General features: G+C 49.5%; 1 protein-coding gene across 4 annotated transcripts in view; it reads right to left on the reverse strand.

Moving 5' to 3' along the window:
* BANP (BTG3 associated nuclear protein) overlaps positions 1-27113 on the reverse strand; it is an 82123-nt gene that overhangs the window by 50695 nt on the left and 4315 nt on the right. For 3 of the 4 annotated variants that reach the window (XM_079907810.1, XM_079907809.1, XM_079907811.1), the window contains exons 2-4: positions 24421-24559; positions 20926-21017; positions 17162-17361 (exon numbers count right to left, since the gene is read on the reverse strand). In XM_079907810.1, coding sequence (XP_079763936.1) covers positions 17162-17361; positions 20926-21017; positions 24421-24490 — 362 coding nt within the window. In that variant the 5' untranslated portion in view covers positions 24491-24559. The remainder of the gene's footprint in view (positions 1-17161; positions 17362-20925; positions 21018-24420; positions 24560-27113) is intronic. The other variant, XM_079907812.1, reaches the window with a different exon arrangement.

Raw genomic sequence — 27113 nt, forward strand, 5'->3', positions numbered from 1 at the left:
AGGATGTGAGTGTCATGACAGAAAGGGGCGAACACCTGCGGAGGGGCTGCGGGGGAACCGCCGGGCACTGACCTCTGGGTTCTGCTGGGCCAGTGCAGGAACTACAGCCAAGGGTCCGGGGACTTTGCTTCGAAGGAAACGATGCTACAAAAGAATTGTGCCCCCCCGGGGGCTCTTTCCGGAGGGAGGCATGTGTTTATTTATTTTTTTATTTTTTGAGACACGTGTTTAAACACGCGGGAGCCAGTGGCTCGTCTCTAAGCACAGTCGTCAAGATTTTTTGCTCATTAACCTTCCAGCCCTCAGAGCTTCCCGCCGTGCTTTGTGCAGAAGGAACAGGCACTCGAGATGTACAGCAGTGTTACCTGAGAGCAATGTCATGCCTGGATCTCTCTCTCCAAACTCCAAGTCGGGGAAACCCTGCTTTTACAGGAGGAAAGCCCATGAACCCAAAGGCACCCATGAGAAGCCAGCCCCTGTCCCAGCCACACCCTGTTAAATGTCCCCAAAAGCAGAGGCACAAATGGCACCGTGTCATGCGGAAGTGAATGGCAGGACCACAGGATATTTTCCTAAAAAAGAAGCATAATCGCCTGCATTCCACTCAAAGGCGTCAGCATTTTCTCAGCCGTGCTACTTAATCATCAGTGACACCTGAACTAACCCACCAGATCCTGACCACCTACCCACAGGTCAGGCACCACAAGTGGCCAGGTACCGAGGTCACACACAGGGTACCCACACAAAGGTGTTCCCTCTCACCCCGATAGGACATCACGATGGACACGAGCACATTCAAGGTCTGAGATGTCTGCCGGAAATAAACAGGTTAAAATGGATTCACGCCAACATCCGGCAAAGTCGTTAGACTGAACACACCTCTGTTTCCTAAAGGACCTTAAGACCAAGGAAATGCTGGTCTGAGACAACCAGCTTCAAGCTGGAGCACAGGGAGCCCCGGGGCACCTGACCGTCGGGGGCCCCTCGGTGTGCAGATCCCGCAGGGCCTCAATTCCCAGACGCCCTCCTTCCAGAACGTTCTATGTCCTAAAGATGATGCCCCAGGAGAGCACCTCTGGCCAGTGTGGTTGTTCCCTTTCACAAAGCCTCCCCGCAATCACATTCAGGCACCCCGTCCATCCAGACGGAAGACAGCAGGCGCTCTGCGGGGGTCACTCCTTACCACTCGCCTCTGACAAAGCGCACGCAGGACCTACTTAGGGTTTCAGCTCACAGATAATCAAAGTAATCTGTGATGACAGACCACTAGGACTGCTGGCACACACCTGCAAGAAATGAGGACCTCCTCCATCTTCCACAGATTTATTTATGTAAACACAGCTTCTCAGAACTTCAAACTATAAAAACTGAAAACAGAAATGGAACCAACATTGAACCCTGCGTCATTTTAAGTGATAGATTACTCATAACCATGCAGAGATTCAGGAATTAACTAACACTAAACCCCATCCATCTCAAGGGTAAATTCACAACACTGCATTGTTAACTATAAACTGGTAATAATTTACCCTGTTTTGTTCAACTGTGTACTAAGAACTGTAATGAGACCTCAATCCAGAAGAGCTTTTTTTTTTAACCCTCCAGGCCTCACGGTTACAGTAGATACATTTTTCAGCTTCAATTTCTATCCGTATTTCTGTTGCACAGGAATGCACCAGCCTGGCTGACAGGATAAAATCTTGTGAAGGAAATGAAGTGGGAAAGAAAGTTCAAAAGCAAAAGGGACGATGTAAAATTTGACGGTCCAAAGCTGATTCATCAGGGGACTTGTTTTTAATGGATGATGGTATTTAGATTATAACAGAAACATTTAAGTGAGCAATGAATCTGTTTTTAAATACCAATATTAATATTCCAGAAAATACACCTTTCCACTAATGCAATTACGTCAACCTCAAGTTGTACAACTTAATATTTTGTGTTTCAAAAATTATGGAACATCCACATCACATGAAGACAGCAGGGCTTCCCTGGTGGCGCAGTGGTTGAGAGTCCGCCTGCCGATGCAGGAGACACGGGTTCGTGTCCTGGTCCGGGAAGATCCCACATGCCGCGGAGCGGCTGGGCCCGTGAGCCATGGCCGCTGAGCCTGCGCGTCCGGAGCCTGTGCTCCACAACGGGAGAGGCCACAACAGTGAGAGGCCCGCATACCGCAAAAAAAAAAAAAAAAAAAGAAGACAGCAGTAGTTATCCTGAGGGTCCGTATGGGGCAACTGTCACAGCACGTCAGTGTCCTGCCAAGGCCGAATCACAGCCCCAGGTACCCAGTCAGACACGATTCTGGGTGCTGCTGGGGAGGGGCTTTGCAGATGTGATAGAAAGTCCCAGTTGGTTGATGGTAAATTACTCGAGAGACAGATCACCCTGGGTGGGCCTGGCCTGATCGGGTGAGAGCTTTAAAAGGCAGTTTAAGGGCTTCCCTGGCGGTCCAGTGGTTAGGACTCTGCGCTTCCACTGCAGGGGGTACAGGATCGACCCCGGTTGGGGAACTAAGATCTCACATGCTGCGTGACATGGACAAACTAAATAAATAAATATTTAAAAAAATAATAATAAAAGGTTGCATGACATGGACAAACTAAATAAATAAATATTTAAAAAAATAATAATAAAAGGTTGCATGACATGGACAAACTAAATAAATAAATTAAATATTTAAAAAATAATAATAAAAGGTTGCATGACATGGACAAACTAAATAAATAAATTAAATATTTAAAAAAATAATAAGAAAAGGTTGCGTGACATGGACAAACTAAATAAATAAATTAAATATTTAAAAAAATAATAAGAAAAGGCAGTTTAGGCTGTCCCCCATCTTGGAGACTCCAAACAGCTCCTGCCCATGGGGTGCCACCTGGTGACGATGCCCCCTGCCTGTCCACCTGCCACACAGACTGTGCACATGCTTGGCTGCCTCCACAGCCGTGTGAGCCAATTCCGAGTGGGAAGCCCCTTAGACTGGGTGCTGGCTGTCCCCACACACACCCCTCCCACTGCTTCTGCTTCTCTGGGAATCCTGTGTAAGCGGCAGCGTGACACCGAGGGCGGGAAAGCGACACTGGGACCCCGCTGGCACCAACCCCGGGCCTCGTTCAGATCGCACCAGTCTCCACGTGCGCCTGTCGTGCTGCCTCCCGGACACGCCCACCCTCCCTCCCCGACGGACGCGGAGGATGTCACAGAGGTGGGAGCATGGGGCGTGGGACCTCTGAGCCACCTCTGCTGACACCTCCCAGGCGGCCAGGCCCAAGCATGTGCCTAGGGGCACACCCGCATGTTTAACCTTTCACCCAGACAGGGGCCTTCGGGGTGTTTGCAGGTTTGGTTATTACAAACAAAGCGGCCATGGCCATTCATGTGGAGGTTCTGTGTGAACATGAGTTTCCATTTCTCTGGGATAAGTGCCCAAGAACGTGCTTGCTGGGCCACACGGTGAGGACATTTTAACGGCGAGAAATGCTTCCGATCTGTTTCCAGAGCCGCTGCCCCGTCTTACACGCCTACCAGCAGCGGCGCGAGGCCCGGGGTCTCCGTGTCCCGCCGGCATCTGGAGGGTCCCTGCTGTGTCCAGCTGTCTCCTGTCCTCGTCTCCCTGCTGGCTAGCGCTGCTGAGCTCCTTTTCACGCGCTCACTCACCAGCCGCCTCTCCTCTCCGGTAAAAGAGCTGTTTCTGCTTTCTGCCGACTTTCCACTTGGATTGTTTGACTTTCCACTGTTGAGTTTTGAGAGGTCTTTCTTCTAGACATTCCACTAGTCCTTTATCAGATATGTGGTTTGCAGTTTCTCCTGGTCGGTCGCTTCTTTTCAGCTCCTAACAGGTCTTTCAAGGAGCGTAAGTTTTTAATCTCGATTGAGTCCACTCTCTCTTTTATTTTTCATGGATAATGCTGTTGGTGTGACGTCTCAGAAGCCTCTGCCTAGCCCCAGGTCCCACAGGTTTTCTCCTGTGTTTTCATCCCAAAGTTTTACAGTCTTACATTTTATGTTGCAATCTGTGATCCATTTTAAATCAATTGCTGCTCAAGGTGTGAGGTTTCCACCGAGGTTCATTTCTTTCATTTTGCCTGCGGAAACTACTCCCGCACCATGTGTTCAAAAAGCTGTCCTTCCTCCATCAAATTGCTTTTGCACCTTTGTCAAAATCTAGCCGGCATATTTGTGTGGGTCTATTTCTGGGCTCTCTATTCAGTTCCACTGATCAATTTATCTATTCCTCGGTCATTCTGGTTTTTAAAACTTTATGTGCTCGGTTCATTCTTTCACAGTCTTAAACCATTATTTATACCTTTACTTAGAACTGTATGTCAGTTTTCAAAGTTCCTGTTAAATAAAAACTTAGCCAAAAGGGAAAAGGGAAATGCCTAGACCCACAGACCATCCTGATTGTTTTAATTCTAAGATGAGGCTAACGCGCAAGCTGAACACTCTTGCCTAATTCTAAGATTATGCTAGTTACACACAAGCTGAATACTCTGGCCTAAGGACATTACCATCCAGAAGTAAAGCACGCCCTACAGCTTGTGACCTGTGACCACGTGCCGAGGGCTGCCCGCCCTGGCAGACAGTGACTGTGAGCGCAGGGCCCCCACCACCTCCGCGGGGCAGTCACGCAGGGGCCGCCCCCCTCAGGCAGGACTGCCCCAGGGCCCCGCGTGAAACAAAGCCTCAAACCTGGAGCGGGCACTGTGGTACCTTCCCCGCAGATAGCCAACAGCCCGTCCAAGATCACACAGCCACTCAGTGGCAATGGCAGGTTTGAGCCCAAAGTCCTCAAGCAGCAGAGCCAACGTCCTTTACCAAAGTCAGTGAAGCCGGACCTGCACCCCACGACTCCCTGAGCATCAGAATCTCCTGGGGAAGCGAGGGCCCGCCCTGGAGAGCCTGGACTTCTCTTTTTTTAACAATTCCCCCAGGTGATTCTGATGGGTGCCCCTGGTTTAAAACAACACCAAGCACAAAATCCCCGCCCACTGCTCCCAGTAGCACCAGCCTCCCCCAGAGCCCACCCGGTCCAGCCCACTGTGCATGTGACCTTCCGTCTGCTTTGTTCAGTGACGCATCCCGGCTGCCTAGATGAACGCCCAGGACACCGGCAAGCCTGTGTGTTCAAGGAGCAGCCTCAGATCTGAGGGGCAACCTCGGGCTCGCTCGGCTGGTCCATACTGCGAAAAAAAAGAACAGAGCAGGCGCCCACAGACGCGAGGCCCAGAGCACAGCCCAGGATGCCGTCCTCACTCAGGGCAACCTGCGTCCTGAGGGCTGACCGTGTGCGCCCAGCAGGCACGAGGCTGGCTGACGGCGTCGGACACTCGGTGAATGATTTCTCGGCCTCCCGGGGATCAAGGAGCACTAAGCGCTCACACGCGTCATCCCCTCACAGCAACCCTCGCTCACGACTTTTACTCGCCTTCTACTGATGAAGAAACTGATGCTTAGAAAGGGTAGAATCTGCCCAAGGTCTCATCACGTTCAGGTGACGGAGCCTGGATTCAAAGCCAAGAATCTCTCGTGCCCTTTGCCACTTGTTGGTGAACAACAGGAATAATCCTATTTCAACTACTGCTACCACTTACCCTTTCAGTGTTGGGGATTTTAATGGTTTTATTTTGATGGATTTAAAACCAAATATCTTCAGCTTTCAGAGCTGTCCTGGGAAACATTTCCAAGTTCTCTTACAAAGCGGCCTTCAGCCTCCCCTGAGTTTCAGAACACTGCTTGGTGAGCAGGTCAGAACGCCCTGTGCTGCTGCCCTAAAGCACCGGCTCCTCTGCCCCTTGCTCGTCAGTCCCACCACGTGACCATGGTTTGAATGGACACCGAGGCTGCCATCAGTGAACAAGCGGCCACGGACGTGGCTCAGGGCAGGCGGGGGCAGGTTGGGCATGGGGTTAAACCCCACCAGCACTCCTTAGGCTCCCTGGAGGAACGGGGTCCCTCGGGAAAAATCAGGTCTGTCCAAGCAGCATGGTCACCCCTTATTTCCAGTTTCCAAGGAGCAAGAAGAACGTCCACAAGCGCTGACTGTGAGTTCTCTGAGCAAAAGCTCATCCGGGAGCGGAGAGCAGCCGCCACCCGCAGCAGCGCGCCGTGGACACCAGATGCTCTAGGGCTGGGGCCGGGCTGGCGCACCCCGAGCATCCACAAGTGGGCGTCCACACAGGCTGGGGGCACTGCCGTCCTAGGAGAAGCTTCTAACCTTCCCAAGACAAGGCTAGGCGACTTAAAATGCCCAGAGGCGAGGCTGCGCGGCGGGGGGGCCGGGTCACGGTGCCTGCACCAACTCCCAGCCGGCAAAGCCGGCCTCCAGAGTGACCTGCGACCGCAACGGCGCACAGCAGCGCGGCTCACACGGGGCTGCCGCCTGCAGCCTGTGGTGAAAGGGACGCTCGCACACTGAGGTGTGGGCGCCACCCTGGCTCACACCTGAGTCAGCTTGACTTTGTGGCCTAGCGGACACTCACTGTACATCTGCTTTAACCGTTAAAGAAAAGGCCACAGTGATCAGAAGCAGAGAGTGTCCACGCGAAAATAACATGAAATGCCTCCCTCCCCGGGAGGCCAGGGCTGCTCCTCCTTCCACGATAAGCCTCCCTTCCCAGGTGCCAAGGCCACGCCGACTCTGTGCGCATGCCGGTCTGTCCCGTGGGAACCCTGAAGGAGTGTGTGTGTCCCTGACCTGCCTGATGTTCCCTGTTCTGACGAGATGTAAAACTGTGCTGAAAACCCTGCTTCTCTGGAGCAGTCTTCTGTGCTACAGTCCTTAGTTTCACTCACGTAAAACTCTTCTCTGTTCATATTATAGATTGTTTATTGATTATTTTCGTCAGCACATGAGTGAGGCAGTCAAGTTGGGCATTATTTCTGCTCACACAATGATGCCCAATTTTGTTTTCTGTGGTGGGGGAGGAGTTCCAGCCGAATATTAAAAAGTGTGTGGGGCTTCCCTGGTGGCGCAGTGGTTAAGAATCCACCTGCCAATGCAGGGGACATGGGTTCGAGCCCTGGTCCGGGAAGATCCCACATGCCGCGGAGCAACTAAGCCCATGTGCCACAACTACTGAAGCCCGCACACCACAACTACTGAGCCCACGTGCCCGAACTACTGAGCCTGCGAGCCACAACTACTGAGCCCACGTGCCACAACTACTGAAGCCCGCACGCCTAGAGCCCGTGTTCCGCAACGAAAAAAGCCACCACAATGAGAAGCCTGTGCACAGCAATGAAGAGGAGACCCCGCTCGCCACAACTAGAGAAAGTCCGTGTGCAGCAATGAAGACATGACGCAGCCAAAAATAAATAAATAAAATAAATCTTAAACAATAAATACAAAAATGAGAATAAAAAGTGTGCAAAAAATTGTTTGCCTCCCTCTCTCCTACCATTGAGCCTCACTACAGTGTATCTGCTGACACTGATCTTTCTGCAATTCAAAATTGTCACCCATCCAGCTCAGTTTTGGAAATGCTGAGTTTTGTGTAGCCCTCTATTGACAGAAGCGAGCTCACAAGAATCTCGAGTAATCCTCTTTTCTGCTATGAGAATATGCCAGCAGGAGGGGAAGGCACATATCCTTGGCTTTCCAGTTATAGTCCTGTCTCACATACAAGAACCGGGGTCCTGATAAAATACGAAATTGTGTCCCACGTATTGTACTTACAAAAAGAAAATTGTTTACTTTTTTTACCGGGGTCCTACAGTTTCAGTAAGAGCAAAAAAAGAGGGGTCGGGGGGACACTCAGTTAAACAATAAAACCAGATTTTTTATTAAATTAATAAAATAAATTAAAACAATAAATAAATTAAATTAAAACAATTTTGTTACTGTTTAACACTCAGTTAAACAATAAAACCAGATGCCCCGAGGTCCTCACACCTGAGAGGCAGGTAGGCTGGGGTCCACCATGACCCCCTGCCCCCTTTCATAGGTGCACCTGTTCTGGGAGATGCCGCACAGCCAGGCTCCATTTCCAGGTGCCTTCCATGCAAACGTAGCCCCGGGACAAGTGCTCACGCATCCCAGACGCCTTAGGGAGTAGGATGGAGGGCATGGGGTCTCAGGTCCCTGCGGGGAGAGCAGTGGGGGGACCAGAAATGCCACTTGGCGCCAAGAACATGAGCAGGAGGCACAAGTCCCAGGGGTCCTGGGCTGTGGCAGTTCCCGTAAACCAGCCAACAGCCAGGCATCTGAACAGTCACTAACATGTGTCTTAAAGGGTTTATTTCTCTAGCTTGCAGGTTAAAGATGAAAAGGTCATAAAAACCAGGTTCCACAAAAACACTCTTAGGGATAAGAATAAATTAGCACTGAAACTTTGTTTCCAATACCGAAGGGGATGAGCAAAATACAGTGTAAAACCAACTCCCCCAAAATAACCAACTGCACCAGAGAAATGGGGCAACCTGCTGCCACGAACGTCAACCCCCAGCTGCCTGGAGCCAACAGGACCCAGAAGGCGTGGGATCCACCCCGCCCCCACCCCACAGAAGCCACAGCGCCCAGGACAGGACGCTGCAAGTGCAAAGTCACAGCCCCGAGGCAGCAGAAGAGCTGTGCGTCCCTTCTTCTCCTTCCAGAGGAGCTGCAGAGACGCCTGCTCACAGAAAGGCAGGCCTGGGAGTGGGGGACACCCCAGGCAGCCAGACCCTGGCACCCACAGCTCCATCCCCAACGAAAGGAGACAGGACACCTCTAGGACTAGGCAAGGGACGTCTTGCACAGCCCGGAAGGAAGCGCTCAAACCAAACAAAAGACCCACAAGGGGGAGGGGGGTGTCAAAGGTCACCAGAGCCACCTACGAGCACTCCCGACGGCCAAAGCTGGGACAGCGTGAGGCCAGTGCCTGAAGGGGCAGACGCTCCCTGGGACATAGCGCGCGACTTCTGCTCCCTGAGCGGGGCTGGCACAGGGGCCGGGGAGGACAGCGCCTGCGCAGAGGCCAGGCCTGCCGCCGCTCAGCCCCGTGACCCGCCTCCAGGCCACACAGACAGGCCACGCCGTGCTGCACCCCAGCAGAGGCGGTGGGAGGCCTTCACCTCTGCGACCGTCCTCCCCAAGCCACCAGGGGCACCCCACGAGACACCTGACCAGCACCCCCAAAAGCCATACAGACAAGGGGCTGAGTAAGTGCCGCAGGCCAGGAGCCCGAGGAGACTCAGCAACTGAATGTCACGTGGACCTACAGTGAAGAGAGAATATTATACAAATAAACTCCAGAGTTTCAAAAAACAGGAAACCTCCTGAGGGACACAAATCAAACAATACGGTCTCAAGAAGTTCCACGTTTATTAAAGTTCTGCATTTATTAAAGAGATTGAATTCAAAATTAAAACCTAGGCCAGATGTCTTCACTGGCAAACTCTACCAGATAGTTAAGGAGGAAATGAAACTAATCCTATAGAAACACTTTCAGAAAACAGACGATGGGGCTTCCCTGGTGGTGCAGTGGTTGAGAATCCGCCTGCCAATGCAGGGGACACGGGTTCGAGCCCTGGTCCGGGAAGATCCCACATGCCTCAGAGCAACTAAGCCTGTGTGCCACAACTACTGAGCCCATGTGCCACAACTACTGAAGCCCGTGCGCCTAGAGCCCGTGCTCCGCAACAAGAGAAGCCACCGCAATGAGAAGCCCGTGCACCACAATGAAGAGTAGCCCCCGCTCGCCGCAACTAGAGAAAGCCTGCGTGCAGTAACAAAGACCCAACGCAACCAAAAATAAATAAATAAATTAATTAATTACTTCTTTTAAAAAAACGGACAATGAGCTCACCTTCTGAGGCAAGCATTATCCTGATAACAAGACAGATAAAGACACGTCAAGAAAGAAAACTACAGACTAATACAATCCACAAACAGAGATGCAAAAATCCATAACCAGATATTAGCCGTCACTCCAAACACATAAAAAGGGTTCTACCCTACGATCAAGTCAGGCGTATTACGACAGAAATGCAAGGCTGCTTTAGTATCCAAAATCAAGCAGTGTAATTCACCGTAGCAACAGAATCAAGGAGGAAAAGCAAATGTCATCTCAAGTAGGTACATAAAAAGCAGGTAAACATTCAACGCCTGCTCAGGACAAAAACTCACAAAATAAGGGATCTAAGGGAACTTCTTCAGCCGGACAAAGAGCAGCTATGAAAAATGTGCAGCTAACATCACACTTAATGGTGAAGGCTGGTTGCTTTCACTCAAGGACCAGAAATAAGGTAAAAATATTTTTTAAAAAGTATACACTGAAATGGAGATCACAGTCAGTGCGGCAAAGTAAGAAAAGGTACAGAACTTTGATAGGAAGTAAAACTTTTTAAAAATCCTACTGAAAAGCTACTAAAACAAGTGAATTTAGAAATAATTCAGGATAAAGGTCAGCAGAGAAAAGTCTACTGTATTTCTATATACTGCCAATGAACACACAGAAGTTAAAATTTAAAACACAATACCATGTATTAGAGCATCTAAAAGTATGAAGTACTTAGAGATAAATTTAACAAATGCATGTAAGAGCTTTACAATGAAAACTATACGACACTGCTGAGAGGGATTAAAGACCTGCGAACATGGAAAGGTGTACCTTGTGCGTGGATCAGAAGACTCAATGGTGTAAGGACGGCAGTTCTCTCCAAATGGTCTTCAGATTCAACACAACCCCAGTCATGAGGCATGAGCTATCCTAAAACTAGAGAAGTGCTCCAAACTATGAGAATGTACATCATCTATTAAAACTTCTGACTATACCTGCTTTGGTTATTAGACTGTATCTCTAATCTGTAGTCATGAGGTTAACAATCCCCTAAATTGTATGTATGTAAACTGTATGTTTTCTTTGATCAGTAGCCCTGACATGTACAGGGTATCAGGATTAGGCCACCAGAAGTACGCAGCTGTGAAAGGTAACCCACACCAGTCAGGAAAAGAAGTCATACGTACACAAAATTAAATGGAAATCGCAAAATGCAAAATTCGATAAGGAAAGGATGAAGCAAATCCCTCATGGCTAAAACCAAACCATCTCTTCACAATTCAAACAACCCTATCTTGTCACAGTCCAAAGCCTATGAAATGCTGTACTTTCGACCTTAAACTCTGAACAATATGACTACCCAGAGACGCTGGGGCGGCACTGCCGGAACCGAGACGCCCAGAAGGAGGCCCCTCTCTACCCAGGAGCCATGAGGGCTCAAAAAACCAGAACAGCCTTTCCATAAACATCCATCAACATTTTTACTTCTTTAAAAAGACCCTCTGGGAAATAAAACAAAGAATCAGCAACCAGCATATTAGAGGGAATTTAAATAATTTAATAATTTAAATAACTTTTTGATCAAATAGTTCAATTCTCTGTGGGTGAATAACCAGCTTAGAGGAAAAGAAAGAAGAAAACTTTCCCCTTACACGTAAACTTTCATCTTACATGACACATTTCTCTGAAAGAAAAACTTTAAAAGAAATCACTTTTTTTTCTTTTTTTCAGTTTTGAGTATTAAAAGAAGACTCTCGGGACTGCCCTGGTGGTCCATTGGGTAAGACCCCGCGCTCCCAATGGAGGGGGCCTGGGTTCGATCCCTGGTCAGGGAACTAGATCCCACATGCATGCCACAACTAAGAGTCCGCATGCCGCAACTAAGAATCCACATGCCGCAACGAAGAAGCCCGCATGCCACAACTAAGAAGCCCACAGGCTGCAACTAAGAGCCCTCGTGCCGCAACTAAAAGATCCCACATGCCTCAACGAGGACCCGTGTGCTGCAACTAAGACCCGGCGCAGCTGAAATAAATAAATAAATATTAAGGGGGGGGAAAAGAAGCCTCTGATTCATTACAATTGTTTTAAAATTATAGGAACACACTAAAGCTTTAAAAGAAATGTTTAAGCTTTTAAAGCTAAAAATTTGTTATATGTCAATAATATCTCAATAAATAAACCATTTGTACATTAAAAAATAAAGAAAAGAGGGACCTCCCTGGTGGTGCAGTGGTTAAGAATCTGCCTTCCAAGGTAGGGGACGTGGGTTTGATCCCTGGTTGGGGAACTAAGATCCCACATGCTGCAGGGCAACTGCTAAGCCGGCATGCTCTGGAGCCCATGCACCACAACTACTGAGCCCACGCGCTCTGGAGCCCGTGTGCCAAAACTAGAGAGACGCCCGCACGCCACAATGAAGAGCCCGCACGCCACAACTAAGACCAGAAAAATAAATATTTATATATATATATGTATGTATATATAAAACAAAAAAAGAATAAAAATCAATTGTTTTAAAAGAAACACAAGCATTTTTCTAGTTAATCAGTATGTTCAGTTCATGAAAACAAACAAACGTGAACCAGCTGGCTTGGAGTCACTCTCGGTAAGTCTGGCTCCACAGGACCCCGCTGGGCAGCAGGGACAGGTCCCTGGGTCCCCACACTGCACATGGGCACCTGCACTGGCCTCCCAGAGGGCATCTACCAGGACAGCAACCCAGGTGGGCCTGCACCCCAGGCTCAGCTCGGTCCTACCTACTGCCTGTCCTTCAAGTGGCTGTGCCTGGCCTCAAAGCTCAGAAAATGGGGTTTTACATTAATCCAGATAAACGTCCCCATCCACACACTTGATCCTATCACGCCACGCAATTCAATGGAGGCTGCTCCTGAAATGCTCACGGGGGCACGTGAAGGGTGAGCTGCCACGTACTGAGTTGTGCAGCTCGTCACAGAAAGCTTCGGCGCCTGCCCCTTCCAATGCCAGCACGACACAGCTTTAGGGTTGAAACCTCACATGGCTACACCTAGGATCACAATGAGGCAAAATCCCAATTTACGGCACACGTACAAGGAGGAAAGGAAGCAGTCACCCCAAAGAAGCCAAGTCCATTTTTCTTTTTCCCAAGTAGAACACCACTGCTGAATGAAAGCCCATCCAAGTAAACTTACAAACATGTTTATTACAATGATTAAGCTTTAGCATCAAAGAAAAAGGTTTTCTCTCTTTCTTTCTCTTCTTTTTTCTTGAATTTATTTAAAGGATCTCATTCAGGCGTAGAATCTGAAAAATCTGGATCCAAAATGCCAAATAGGGTTGGCAGCAGTCCACTGCCCTCTGTGCTCTGGGAATTCAAGAGAATAAATAAATAATTCTCAGAGCTGAGAGCAAAGTCTAGTCCAGGCCAGTTTTAATTAGAAATACCCCACAGGCGAGTGGATTTCGGTGCGTCCCACAGCTGCTGGACTGCTCTGGGCCAGGTGCGGCCTCTCCGAGTGGAGGGGCCAGTGACGCTGCAGTGGACAACTCGTCACCCACCATCCAGAGGCCTCGTCACAGCCGACAAGCCCCTCAGGGTCGTCCTCGTTTGTCCTGGGAGATGACAGACTTCCCAACAACACTCACGCCAGTGCCAAGTGGCCTAAGGAATCTTAAGTTATTTTTTAAAGCACATGATCCGGATATAAAATAATGTGGGATTTATATGCTTCTAACTGTTATTTTAAGTATCTGAGGTACAAAGTACTTGTAGAAGTACTTTATTACTCGGAACGTTAACCGATTTCTCATTGTTTTTTGGAGACTTCCTTTTCTGTGTTCTACTACCCACACTTAAGACACACGTTTCTCATTTACTTATGTGCTTATAAATTAGTCATTTTCTAACTTAAATATACACTTTTTTCATTGATATACTAGGGTTGAATTCTTGACCTTTACTTCTGCCCAAATTTTCTTGTTAACAGCTTTCGATTACTGGTAATTTTTATTTCTCATTTTTAGAACATTCATGGAGGGAAATGCCAGACTTAGTATCTTCTTTGAAAATCATTCATAAACAACCTATTCTAAACTATGTCTAAGAAAACAAAGGAGTGACCTTTCCTTCTATTAATCTAACATTAACTTGTATAAGTAATGGTTTTATTAACGATAGTAATAAATCTTCTGCCAACATACAATAAGTGTATTCTATAATGGGTTGACTTTATGTCACGATACGATCCTTTAAAACCAGAAGAGCTAACTGAGCTGGATTAACTAGATTACACACCTGAGTCTGTATTAGAAAACTTTACTCTGATTTCACCACTTGTCAATGCACACGGAGGTCTCTCCACGATGACAGCTTCTCCCCAGCGGAGGGAAGCGCTCTGGGTTTCCTGAACGGGAGAGTCGCTAACACGCCCCACGAGCCCCGCCATCACTGGAATGCTGGAGAGAGAAGGGGCCTCCCTGCAGTCTGGAAGTGGCTTCCCCCAAACAGCCATCAGCGCCATCGTCAGACGGGACGTGGCCCACGAGTCAGGCCGCACTCAGCAGCAGGCCGGGCGTGGCCATGGCGGGTCCATCACTGGCCTGCAGGAGAGGACAGGGCTGGTGGTCCCTGCAGACCTGCCCTTCTCCCCCATCCTCCTTCTGAAAACGGGCAGACTGGAAACAGCACAACTCTGTGACTCAGCCCGGTCACCCCATGGTGTCAAACGAGGACAACCTGCCCGCCGAGGTCCGTCCTCCCCCCTGGACCTGACACCCAGGGAAGCCCCAAACGAGCGGCCTCAGGGTCCAAGCACAGCTGCAGCGCCACCTGCAGCCCCGAGGACCCGTCCTCGTCCGCCCAACCTCATGGAACGGCCACAAACCACCGACGGTGCAGTATAAGCGGCACATCCCTGGGTCCTGAAGACGACCTCTTCCCGACACAGGTGACAAAGTGACACGCCACCACGAGAGCCATCCTTACTCAGGGCAGGAAGCCTGTCTCACTCTCGCCTCACCTCTCAGAGCAACAGTCCTCGAGGGCGGGGCCCGGGGGCGCACTTGGTTATACCTGAGACCCCACGGGTTTGGCAGGCAGAGCCAAGGAGGCTGCCAGCCTTCACGGCATGAGACAGCCTCCCCGACAGAAACCTTTCCCACACAGATCCCACAGGTCCCATTCATGGGCGTGAACAACACGCTTCTAACTCTCTGAGCCCAGAATCTTACTCCATTCTACACTCATACACAAAGTATTTTTGGATAGTTTCAACGTAAGGTGAATTTTCCCGGAATTTCACTATTGTTTGAGTCTAGAAAAAACTACACTTTGCTTTATGTGAAACTTCATCAAGAACTGCTCATTTTGAAATATTCCACCACCAACTGGTATCTGAGTCCCAGGGTGACAGCCCTCCCAGCTGCCAGCTCTGACATGGGAGGTTTGGTCCTATTCACTAACTCCTTATGTAGTTCCCCCAGCCTTTTCCATATCAAAATATATGTTATTTTATTATACATGACCATCCTTTTATTTCTCCTTACATTATTATTAAGACATTACATTAGTTTTTAAATTACATTTTCTAAACATTGCATTTTAGGATATGAGGGCATTACAAAAAAATTATTCTTTAAAAAAGGCACTGGCTGGGACTTCCCTGGTGGCGCAGTGGTTAATACTCCGCGCTCCCAATGCAGGGGGCCCGGGTTCGATCCCTGGTCAGGGAACTAGATCCCACATGCATGCCACAACTAAGAGCTCGCATGCCACAACTAAGGAGCCCGCCTGCTGCAACTAAGATCCAGCACAACCAAATAAATAAATAAATAAGTAAATGGACAACCAGCTTCTTCAAAAAAAAAAAAAGGTACTGGTCCTGGTAGGTCTGAGCCTCACTGCCTGCAGAGAGGACACACTCCACAAATGTTCACTGGGAGAAAAGATACGGCTGACCCATCAGGACAAGGTATAAACACAGGGTGAATCACCACGGACCAACAGGCCTTCCCTTTGGGGACAGAGACCCCTGGGGTCCCCCACCCCGGCTGGAGAGCAGCTTTCGGGGCCACACAGGGTCTCCAACACCCCAGGACACTTCTGAGAGTTAAAGGAGGCCCACACTGCAGGCGTCATCCACGGCTGTCCCAGGCAGACCAGGACAGGCAGCCACCTTGACACGAGGCACATACTTGAGCACCCTCCTCAATCCCACGTGCCCCAGGGCACACGTGCGTGGACCTGCAGATGCGGCAGCAGCCTGGCCGTGGCTCCCCCTCCTCTGAGCCCCACCACCCTCCTCCGCAGACACACGGGAGAGAGGCAGCAGTTGGCCCAGAGAGCCACGACAAGACCCTCAGTAAAAGCCCCGAGCTCTGGTCAAGCGCAAAGACAAGTGTTGCCATCGTCACACTGAGATTTCCTCGTAGCCCACCGTGGGCAAGGATAAAAACACCAGTGGAGGGCTTCCCTGGTGGCACAGTGGTTGAGAGTCTGCCTGCCGATGCAGGGGACACGGGTTCGTGCCCCGGTCCGGGAAGATCCCACATGCCGCAGAGCGGCTGGGCCCGTGAGCCATGGCTGCTGAGCCTGCGCGTCCGGAGCCTGTGCTCCGCAACGGGAGAGGCCACAACAGTGAGAGGCCCACGTACCGCAAAAAAAAAAAAAAAACACCAGTGGAACTGATGGAAGGAGCCGCCCACGACCTGAGCTTCCGCTCATCTCAGCAGAGCCCATAACGGTGCCCTGGACCAAGGACAGGCAAACAGGTCAGAGACAGAGACACCCTTCCCATCGGCCCACACTCTCCAGAAGCTTTGATTCAAACGGCACCTGAACTACTACACGTCACTACCGTTAGGCTCTAGATAGAAAAACAAAATACAGGCACAATAAAAACTATAGACACGAATGGAAAGTTTGATATACTCAAGTGAAATGTATAAAAAGCTACCTATGGGGCTTCCCTGGTGGCGCAGTGGTTGAGAGTCCGCCTGCCGATGCAGGGGACATGGGTTTGTGCCCCGGTCCGGGAGGATCCCACATGCCGCGGAGCGGCTGGGCCCGTGAGCCATGGCCGCTGAGCCTGTGCGTCCGGAGCCTGTGCTCCGCAACGGGACAGGCCACAACAGTGAGAGGCCCGCGTACCGCAAAAAAAAAAAAAGCTACCTATGAAGAAAAAATTCTCTCAAGACTAGCCAAATGGAACAGAAAAAAAAGAGAAGAAACGAACGTACAGCTTCAAAGCTCCGGTGGGCCAGTTCCAAAGGAGAGATGCACCAGCCTGGCTTATGTCAAAATAAAACTGTGAGGACGACCCCAGCCGCCCCGCAGAGGCCCCGTGTTTCCTTCCAGTCTGACTAGGATCCTGCCCTGAGAGCACCGGGGGGCATGGGCCCGGGGAGGAGGTTCTTACCATCGCACTTTGTTGCAGGTCTGGGTGGCGCCGAGAGGAGAGCCCGCCACCATGGGCACCTGGATGGGGCTGTGCTGCTTGTTGGTGACCAGATCCAGTTTCTCTTCCAGTGATTTACATGTGGCCTCCAGAGCCTGCAGCTTGGCTTCAATGCTATCCAATCGCAAGCAGATTGTCTGGTTAATGGAATACAGGAATGACTGCAAGTGAAAAAAAGGAAAGCTTCAGGAAGGGCATCCTGAACTCCAAGGAGATAATTCCAAGGAACATCAAACAGTTATTTCCCAGACTCAGCTGTATCTATTCCCACAGAACGATCCTCGCACTTCAGCTCTTTAGTTATAAGCCAGAAGCATTTCACTAAACAAGCTCGACCTTGTGCACTCACAATGTGACTACTTAATCGGGCTCTTCTCTGTGTAGTTGCGATTCTTAGTTACACTTAAGTCCGTATAACACAAGATGTAAGTGGACGTTACAACGCAAGTTTCTATTAATCAGTAAACTTACACATAAAACTGGTCAAATTCTACAATGAAAACAGATGACATCCAACATCAAAACGGCCCGGAAACCGCCTGCTCGCGTTACACTCGCCCGAGCCCCACCCCCAAGGTGAAATGTGGCAATGACTCTCCCGCGCGTGGGAGCAGCACGCCTGCCACCTAGTGGCCACAGAAAGAGCAGCCTCGCCTTCCACTGCTGCCACCCAAGTCCCGCCGACCACAGGGACGTGTGTGGCTCCAAAGGCAAGGAATGGCTCAGACAAACACCGGACAGGAAGCTCGCCCCCTCCCACGGCGGCTGCTCCTGCCCTGAGTCGGCAGGGGCACAGAGGGAAGCAGGCTGCTGCCCCCGCTGGCCTCACCAGCTGATACTGGGAAACGGGCGTCAGCCCGGAGCAAGCCCCTGGGGCATCCAACCGCCCAGCTCAGCAGTGAGGGGGGCAGGGGGGGCAGCAGCTGAAATAGTGAAGAGCTCGTATTTTACCTTGTCTCTCTCCTTTTCTGCCCTTGACTTCAAAGGGAAAAATGCCCAGAGTGCCAGTCACATCAGCAGGAAGGGGACAGACCGCGGAGAGCAGACGGGCACAGGGGCCATTCGGAGCAGACCGGGACCCCAGCGCACGGAGGGGGCGGCACGGAGGCCGGCCCCTCTGCCCACTGGCCGCGGCTGACCCACTCCGGCGGCCGCTCCCCTTCCTCACGGGAGGTGACCCCACAGCTAGAGCCACGTGGTCCATCACACCGTGCGGCTGGAGTCAAGGCCCAGGAGGCGGGGAAAATGGATACCCTTATTCAGTGCTTTGAACAGACTGAGCTGATCTTCTGAAGAAATTAAACACATCTGTCTAACTGCCCGGTCTGTACGGCAGTAAGGGCAGCAGTGGGGTAAATAAAACCCACACACTGTCCCAACAACCTGCTGTGTCTCAAGCAATCACCCCCCTGACAAGTCCCATCGCGGGAGAGCTGACACATACGGGAGAGGGCTAAATCCCACACCCTCCGCTGACTCCCCCGCAGGAGCACGGGCCGTGGAGGCACGGCAGGCTGCGCCAGGGTCATGTGGAGACACAGCGCGGGCGGCCCATCCCGAGAGTGACATCGAGGCAGCGCCCGAGGCCCACCCTGACCTAAGACGTCGCGACAACCACTAGCCGCTGGCTGAAGTCTTGAGATCAAATCACCGATGACCCCACTATTTTTTATAATTTGAAGACATCAACCATGCGGCTCCCAAATTCCCTAAACACAGTGAAACCTCATCGTCTTAATTCTGAATTAGAAGTGATTCTGCCTGGAGTTTGGACAAACATCACTGTTAATACACTAATAACACAACTTCACAAATTAATAAAACAAAGAAAGGCAGAGAATAGTACTTTTAAGCAAGTCTTCTATATACAAGGGATATTAACCAAAAATCATCCAAATCTATTCCTTTTAAAGAGCTCTGAGCAACCTAAGTGTCCAGCGACAGATGAATGGATAAAGAAGATGTGGCACATATATACAATGGAATATTACTCAGCCATAAAAGGAAACGAAACTGAGTTATCTGTAGTGAGGTGAATGGACCTAGAGTCTGTCATACAGAGTGAAGTCAGTCAGAAAGAGAAAAACAAATACCGTATGCTAACACATATATATGGAATCTAAAAAAAAAAAGGTCATGAAGAACCTAGGGGCAGGACGGGAATAAAGACACAGACATAGAGAATGGACTTGAGGACACAGGGAGGGGGAAGCTGGGGCAAAGTCCGGGAGTGGCATGGACATATATACATGACCAAACGTAAAACAGATAGCTAGTGGGAAGCAGCCGCATAGCACAGGGAGATCAGCTCGGTGCTTTGTGACCGCCTGGAGGGGTGGGATAGGGAGGGTGGGAGGGAGGCTCAAGAGGGAGGGGATATGGGGACATATGTATATGTACAGCTGACTCACTTTGTTGTACAGCAGAAACTAACACAGCATTGTGCAGCAATTATACTCCAATAAAGATATATTAAAAAATTAAATTAACCAATTTAAAGTGAAAAAAAAAATAAAGAGCTCTGGCAATCTGGTGAGCACACTTTTCCTAGCACACGGGTGCCGGGTTCAAGCCGGGGCCCGAGGCCCTGCTCGCCGGCCAGGGGACGGGGCTGAGGCGGGGGCACTTTCACTGCACCTTATCCACATCTGACTGCTGTGCTGTTTACCACACACGCCTCTTTTGTGATAAAATTATAACTGCACTTTATTTTAAGACATAATGTGGGGTTACTGAAGCAGCGGCCCTCTATCCATTAGTATGAAATAGAAATTTAACTGAATGTGTCTTTAAACCACGCCACGTATCTTTAAGCTCACGCTGCTTCTCCTTGTTAAAAAGATGAGCCAGATGTTTCTAAACACAGCCCTACAGAAGCAGAGGGCACAGGAGAAGTCGCTTTGGTTCTCTGCACTGCTGTCCTAACTTCTCACAGGTGCTGGTGTTTATCTCCGTGGCTCTGCAAACTGCAGACCAAACAAGCAAACCCAAGAACCAGCCATCACCCACGACTGACTCTGTGGTTTCCCAGACCCCATCCAGCAAACTTTAAAATTCAGGTGACTTGAACGATAGGCACAAAAGTGCTTCATCACTAGTAGAAAATATTCGCCACAGGAATTGTGCACTTTCCCTCCGTGCACGATAGGTCCACGGGTCTACGGAGGACGAGGCCTCATGTGGCAGCGATCCCAGTTAAACCATGTGATTCTTCAAGGGAAAACGTCATGCCTTTATGCATTCGTGGGGGGTTGAACAGTGACTCCCAGAAATGATACGTCTACATCCTCACCCCCAGAACCTACAAACGTGGCCTTTCTTGGAAACAGTATCTTTCCAAACGTAATCAAATTAAGATGAGGTCATCCTAGGTTAGGGTGGCCCTAAATCCAATGAGACCGCCCTTATAAGAGACAGAAAAGGAGAGACACAGACAGGGAGGAGAGGCCACGTGAAGACGGAGGCAGATACTAGAGGGAAGCGGCCACGAGGCAAGGGACGCCTGGGGCCCCCAGGAGCTGAAAGAGGCAAGAGGGACACTCCCCCAGAGCCTCTACAGGGAACTCAGCCCTGGTGACAAACTGATTTCAAACTTCTGGCCTCCAGGACTGTGAGAGAGTAAATTTCTATTGTTTTAGGTGCTCCCCGCTCTGCCCCGCATTGCGATAATTCGTTATGGCAGCCCCACATAAGATACAAACAAAAACATACGTTAATATTTTTACCTTTATAGAAGGATCCTGGCAATTGATCTCTAGTCGCTGACGTTTCAAAGCTGGTTCATCTTCGTCTGTCACTACATGATTCTCCAGTACAACTGAAAATTAAAGGCAGAGACAAAAACACTTTAATTCAAAAAGTTTTACAGAGCTGTTTAATATTAAGGCAGGAAACAGTTCTGACACCTCAGGTGTAGAGGGTCACCTTGAGGCGACATGAGAAATGGCACAGCCTGCTTCATATTTCACTTTTTACAGGTTTAACTTAAAATTCTCAGTCAGGCAGAAAACAGGATCTCTCCCTAATCTCAAGAAAAACTGAGATACCGGATAAATTTGTTCACTAATGCGCCACTGAGTTGACCCCCACACCGAGACAGCAGGCTTTTCACTCAACGCTCTATCCGGCTTCCCTTTTCTGATAGAATCCAATCGCTAATAACGATTTCTTCCCGACTTTAAAATAAAGTCTTGTCAGCCGGCCACCTCATTCCAAAATCAAAGCCACTCTCTGAATACTACATTTTCTGAGGTGCTAATCATCAAACTTGTCTCCAACGTAACACGCTAAGTTACAGGGAAAGCTGCTTCCCCGGCCAGTGTGGCTGAAATCAAGGCCTCCCACCAGCACCTTCCAAGGGGTCTTCAGGGCTTCTCCACGGATGAGCAACTTGGCCCAAGTTCAAGGCCAGCACCACATGGTCCCAAACCCGGTGCCTTTACACCTGTATGTGCCAGGTGATTCGTCGCAAAACTCTAAAATGTAAAGACGCTGAACAGACCTGCGACTCTAACGTGAACCGTTCAGGGGTCCCAGGCGAGACCAGTAAGCTGGTTTCCAGAGCTAAGTTGTCACCCAAAGCTCTACCTCACAGAAACCAGCCACGGGCCAAAGATGCCAGAAGCATCCTGCTTACCAGAGGGCCCTGCATAGTACACTGTGTCTCCACACCTCAAACACCTCCAGGCAATGTGTGGGAATGAATTGTCATTAAGGTAAAAAAGGAAAAATCCGTGGCTACAAGTGCAAAACACAGGTTCTCAGAACCTTCATCGAAGCCTACCTACTCCCACTGGACGCTGGTAATTAAGAAAGGACTGGGAGGACGGGGAGACTCCGGCAACCGCTAGTCTGATCCTTTTAACTTGCTGAAATCCAGTCCAGAGAGGTTAAGCGACTTGACCAGGGTCACACAGCTGGTTTCCTGTAACTACAGGAAGGAGACTCCGAGCCCTTGGCAGAGCGAAGCACCTCAGGCTGTAAGCAAAGGGCAGCAGAGCAGATGAGGGAAAGGAGACACAGCCCGTGGCGGGGACAGGGGCACACACCTGGGTTCCGGCGCTCACTTTCTACGGGCCGCGGGGCTGCTAGTTTACTTTCTTCTTGGTCCTTTCTTACTTTGTTTTTTATCATTCTGCATGCATTACTTTTAAAATTAGACAAAAGAACTCAGTGTTCATTTTAAAGCCATCACGATCACCTGCAATGACAGGCCCGATGAAATTTACAATCGTACGTGTGTGCAGATGGGCAAAGAGACTGCAGCCATGTGGTGAGAGAGTGCAAAGTCACAAGAACCTAAGCATTTTGATTTTAAATGGAAATCAGAAAAAAACGGAAGGACGTACATGCCAATAATTTAAAAGCAGTTCTATCACTAGGATTATGGGAAACTTTTATTTCTTCTACTTGCTTGACTATACGGTTTAAGTTTTACAAAGTTCACATTTCAGAAATGAGGAAAAAAATCATCTCAATCTTAAATCCACTCAGGACAATCGTGTGGGATGCAGCACAGTGCTTGCCGGTGTTGGGGGAGCCCTCTGGGGCCAGAGATGGCAGGCCTCCTGTCTACGGAGGCCTCAGGGAGCCCTGCACACAGTAGGTGTTCACTACACAGCCACAGCTATACTTCCCAGTTAGTTAAGGAACCCACATGGAACACCACCAGGATCAGAAGTGACTTCTCTAACCCTTCCTTGGACTGTAATCTACAGAGAGAGAATTTAATTGGGAAGTAAACTGTCAGAATGTTAATAGTTCTAAAAATGCTTAAAATCTATATAACTGGAATATTTTTCTTCTACAGCATTGCAGTGTGAGTGTTTTCTAAAGAAACCGTCATCCACCCACCAAAATATGAACAGCTGTTTTTAAAATTGTGATGTACAGTGACAGCGCTGCGTGTTTTCTAGTTCACTGGTTTCTGAGGTGTGGTGCTAAATGAGGTCAAGTCTTCACATTCTCGCTCTAAACAAACTGGTTCACTTTCACAGAGAAAACTGGAGTTAAACAGCTACATTCAGACACCCTGACTTGGCTCAAGGATCTGGCAGGTCTTGATCTTGCCAGTTACCAGGTGACAGTGCTTCTCATAAACAACTCAGAGGCAAAATGACAAAAACTGACTAAAGAATAGCGTTCGTGAAAGGGTGCCCCAATCTCTTTGTGGCTGCTTGTTCAATCCCCAAATCACATGCTACCCACCCTTCCATATATAACTAATTTCCCAGTGAAGCTTTCTCAACTAACACAGCAAAGAGATCACACAAGATAGACATCGTCATACTTTCTTATGAGATTTCTGAAAATTCTCTTTTCTGTGGGGAAAAAAGTTAGCATTTCAACTCTACTATTCCAGAAAGAATAACCAGACAACCAAAACACTATGTGATTTAATTGTATATGCTTGTTATTTCAAACTTAACAGAAATATAAAACTTTACGAAAAAAAAAAAAGGAGAACCCTTACTAAGAAATCTTTTTATAAAATAAAGTGCTAACAAAGTATTTCATAGGTGAAGTAGTTCAAGATGAAGTTCTTGAAATTTAGGGTTTCCCTTATAACGTGTCTAATATCTAGTTAAGGTTCCAAAGTAGATGGGTGCCTTTAACGTGACTAAGGAAAATCACCAGCCCTGGCAAAAGGGCAGGAAAGTCACCTCACAGAATAATCGGATAAAGTGTGTCTTACCAAAACTCTGAACATACACAGCAGTTCAGCTTCTGGGAACTTACCCTACGAAAGTATTTGCTGCAGTACGCAGCAAGGACCTTTGTAGCAGGGTGTACTTAAAAGAAAAACAGTGTTAACGATGTTAACAGCGTCCCCAGGGAAGAGGTGGATGAAGGAGGGAGCAGCGTGCATGGAACACCTCGCAGGTGTCCACGTGCAGGGCAGACTGTCCACAGCAGCGGAAGAGGCCCAGATGTGACCACAGGGGGCTTTAAAGGGGAGTCAGGGGAGCTGGGGGCAGGGCAGGAAGAGGGGCCGAGGCTGGACAGCCACGTGTGGTGCACAGGTGGGCCGAGGGGAGGCGGAGGGACCACCAGGGTGGGCATGGGGCTGAGAGAGCTCACGCGCTCTGGTCCGGGTTTTTCATACGGGGCGCGCACCGCTTTTTCTCTTGCTTTACTGAAGGGAGAGGAAACTTGTGGAAGCGCTTTGGGCTTTTACAGACTCGGGGGAGCGCCGGCTCCCTACTGCCCGCGCTGTGTACCTGGGTGGTCGGGACTCAGCTCCTCCACGGCGATCTGCACCACATCCGCCAGGTCCTGTTCTGACATCATCCAGGACGAGAGGAGAGTGGCCAGTCAATGGGCAGGAATCAGACTCACCAGGCACGGGGTTTCTGTCACCTAAAAACAAAAGCCAGGATAGCGGAGAGGGAGATGAACGATCCTGACCTTGAAATGCTGGAAACTGCTAGCCACGTTCTGTATCCAAGAGGACACCAGAAGCCTGTGGGTTTTTTAAATATAGGGTTCTTCTTGCCCCAAACCACCAAAAGGTTAGTGTCCTTTGAGAACTGAGAAATGGCCCCCAAACATTTCTCGCTGCCTCTGTCCTTCAGCACCAGACTAGTCCCCACCTCGCCAGTCCATTCCCACACCGCCTCCTAAGTCACCTTCCTAAGACAGCTAGAACGCGTCACCCCAAGCCAGACGTCCCCGGGTCCCCTTCTTGCCCACGGAACACGTCCTGTCCCTCGCCTGCCCCTGCCGGCTCTCAGATCCACTAGACACACCACACCCCGGAGAGCACTGAAAACATACCTCCCGAATTTTACCCAAAAGGACCCTTCCGCCAAGGCTGTCCCCTCGCCCCATTTCCACTCCTCGCGGCGCCCTCCCCTCAGGCAGGCAGAGAGCGGCAGCTCCTGGGAGGACTGAGCCCAGCACCGGCCCCCTGCCCCAGCCCGGGGCCTGTCCGCCACCACCCTGCCACCGCCGAGATGGTACCACATCTGCAACACAGTGCGTTCCTTTCTTCCTGATCCTCAAACGCTCTGATTAGGCCTAGACACACCTTCTCCAAGACAGAAATGAGGCCACGTCACTCCAAATAGGACCCATCAACACAGCAGTCTAAATGCAGTACTTGCAGACAGGATGCCTGGAGATCAGGAATCAATGCCACCATAACACTTTTATCATTCTACACTTTATATTTTAATTACCTATAAACAAGTATTTATGAAAGAAGTAATGTATCTTCCCCAACTGGACTGCACGTTCCCTGAGGGCGGACAGCGGGCACCCAACTCTACAGCACAGCGCCTGCCCCGCACGTGCCCACCCCCACCATGCCCACGCAGGGCAGCTGAATTAAGAGTTTCAGATCACCTAGCCTCAATCAGGAGTCTACTGACAGCTCCTTTAAATGGCTAAGTTCCAAAGGCATAAAATCAAATTCGCAGGTTCCACACGTGTTCGTAAATCCTATAAAGCCAGACTTAAATTCTACAGCTTACACGGTAGCAGCGCCAGGATTTCTTAGGGACAGCCATTTGCAGAAGGAGCCGAGCTCCTCCCTTCAATTTCCCTTCACAAAACGAACGCAACACCTTCATGTAGGTGCAGCCCATCAAATGGCCAAGGTGTGTCACCACCATTTAGGCACCTCACGCGAGACTGAGGAAAGCACGAAAGCACCAAACGTCCCTTCCAGAGCAGACGCCCATGACAAACAACTGGGTGAGCCCTTCAGAAGTCCAGCTGGGGAGGGGTGGCAGTGACAGACAAACAACTGGCGGGGGGGCCGCAGAGACACTGCCGAGCCCTTCAGAAGTCCAGCTGGGGAGGGGTGGCAGTGACAGACAAACAACTGGCGGGGGGGCCGCAGAGGCACTGCCGTGAGCCCTTTAGAAGTCCAGCTGGGGAGGGATGGCAGTGACAGAGATTTTTAATCTCTCAAATGAGGAGAGCGAACCCAGGTCAGGGTCTGTAACAAGCTGAGAGATCGGGTGTTTCCGGAAGAGCCCCAGAGCATGAGCCAGTGGACAAACCACTGACAGCACGAGGTCCTCAAGGGTGCAGCAAGGAGGAAGCAGGGGTCAGCGAGAAGGAAAAAACGGGTCTGCTTGGGAACAGTGGCTGAACCCAGGAGGTGAGCACCACTGGGGGCAGACAAACGCCAGGGCAGCTGCGGAACGGCCACAGGCCAACATTCTGGGCCACGGACGCTCAAAGACTACTCATCCAAAGCTCCCTCCTGCGCTAAATACACTGGAAAGAAATGACTAGAATAGAATACGAAGCATACAGGACAGGGAGAATGAGAGTCTAATTACGGGGGGGAGAGGAGAACAGCCAGGAGAGCGCAAGAAAACAGCTACCACATGTTTTACAACTTTCTAAAAACAACAGAAAATAGAGCTCTAGGACACGGAAATTAGAAAAACTATTCTAAATCTAGCCTTCCTTCCATATATCCAGGAAAATCAATTCCACAGAAAATTAACAAAAGAAAATATTGAGGTCAAATCTCATGCCAAGGTGATATATTTTAAAAGTGAATAGGAGCAAAGTAGCATCACTACAGACAGTTAAAGTATGCTAGAAAGACATGTCCCTAAGAGATGAAAACTCTATCTTAATATTTCAAAACAAACTAATACTCATGAAAGAAATTATATAAGGTATCACTAACCATAAACCAGCATTAGAAAAACTCAGAAATGAGGGGGGAAAACTCAGAAAAGATTAGAAATAAAAGGAGAATAATTTTGGAAATGAAGGCTAAACTAGAAGGAATCCAAGAGCAAGTAAATACAATAAATTATACCGTAAGAAAAACAAAATGGGGGCTTCCCTGGTGGCACAGCGGTTAAGAATCCGCCTGCCAATTCAGGGGACGCAGGTTCGAGCTCTGGTCCGGGAAGATTCCACATGCCGCGGAGCAACTAAGCCC

Source organism: Stenella coeruleoalba (genome assembly GCF_951394435.1).
Source record: "Stenella coeruleoalba genome assembly, chromosome: 20".
Taxonomy (NCBI): Eukaryota; Metazoa; Chordata; class Mammalia; order Artiodactyla; family Delphinidae; genus Stenella; species Stenella coeruleoalba.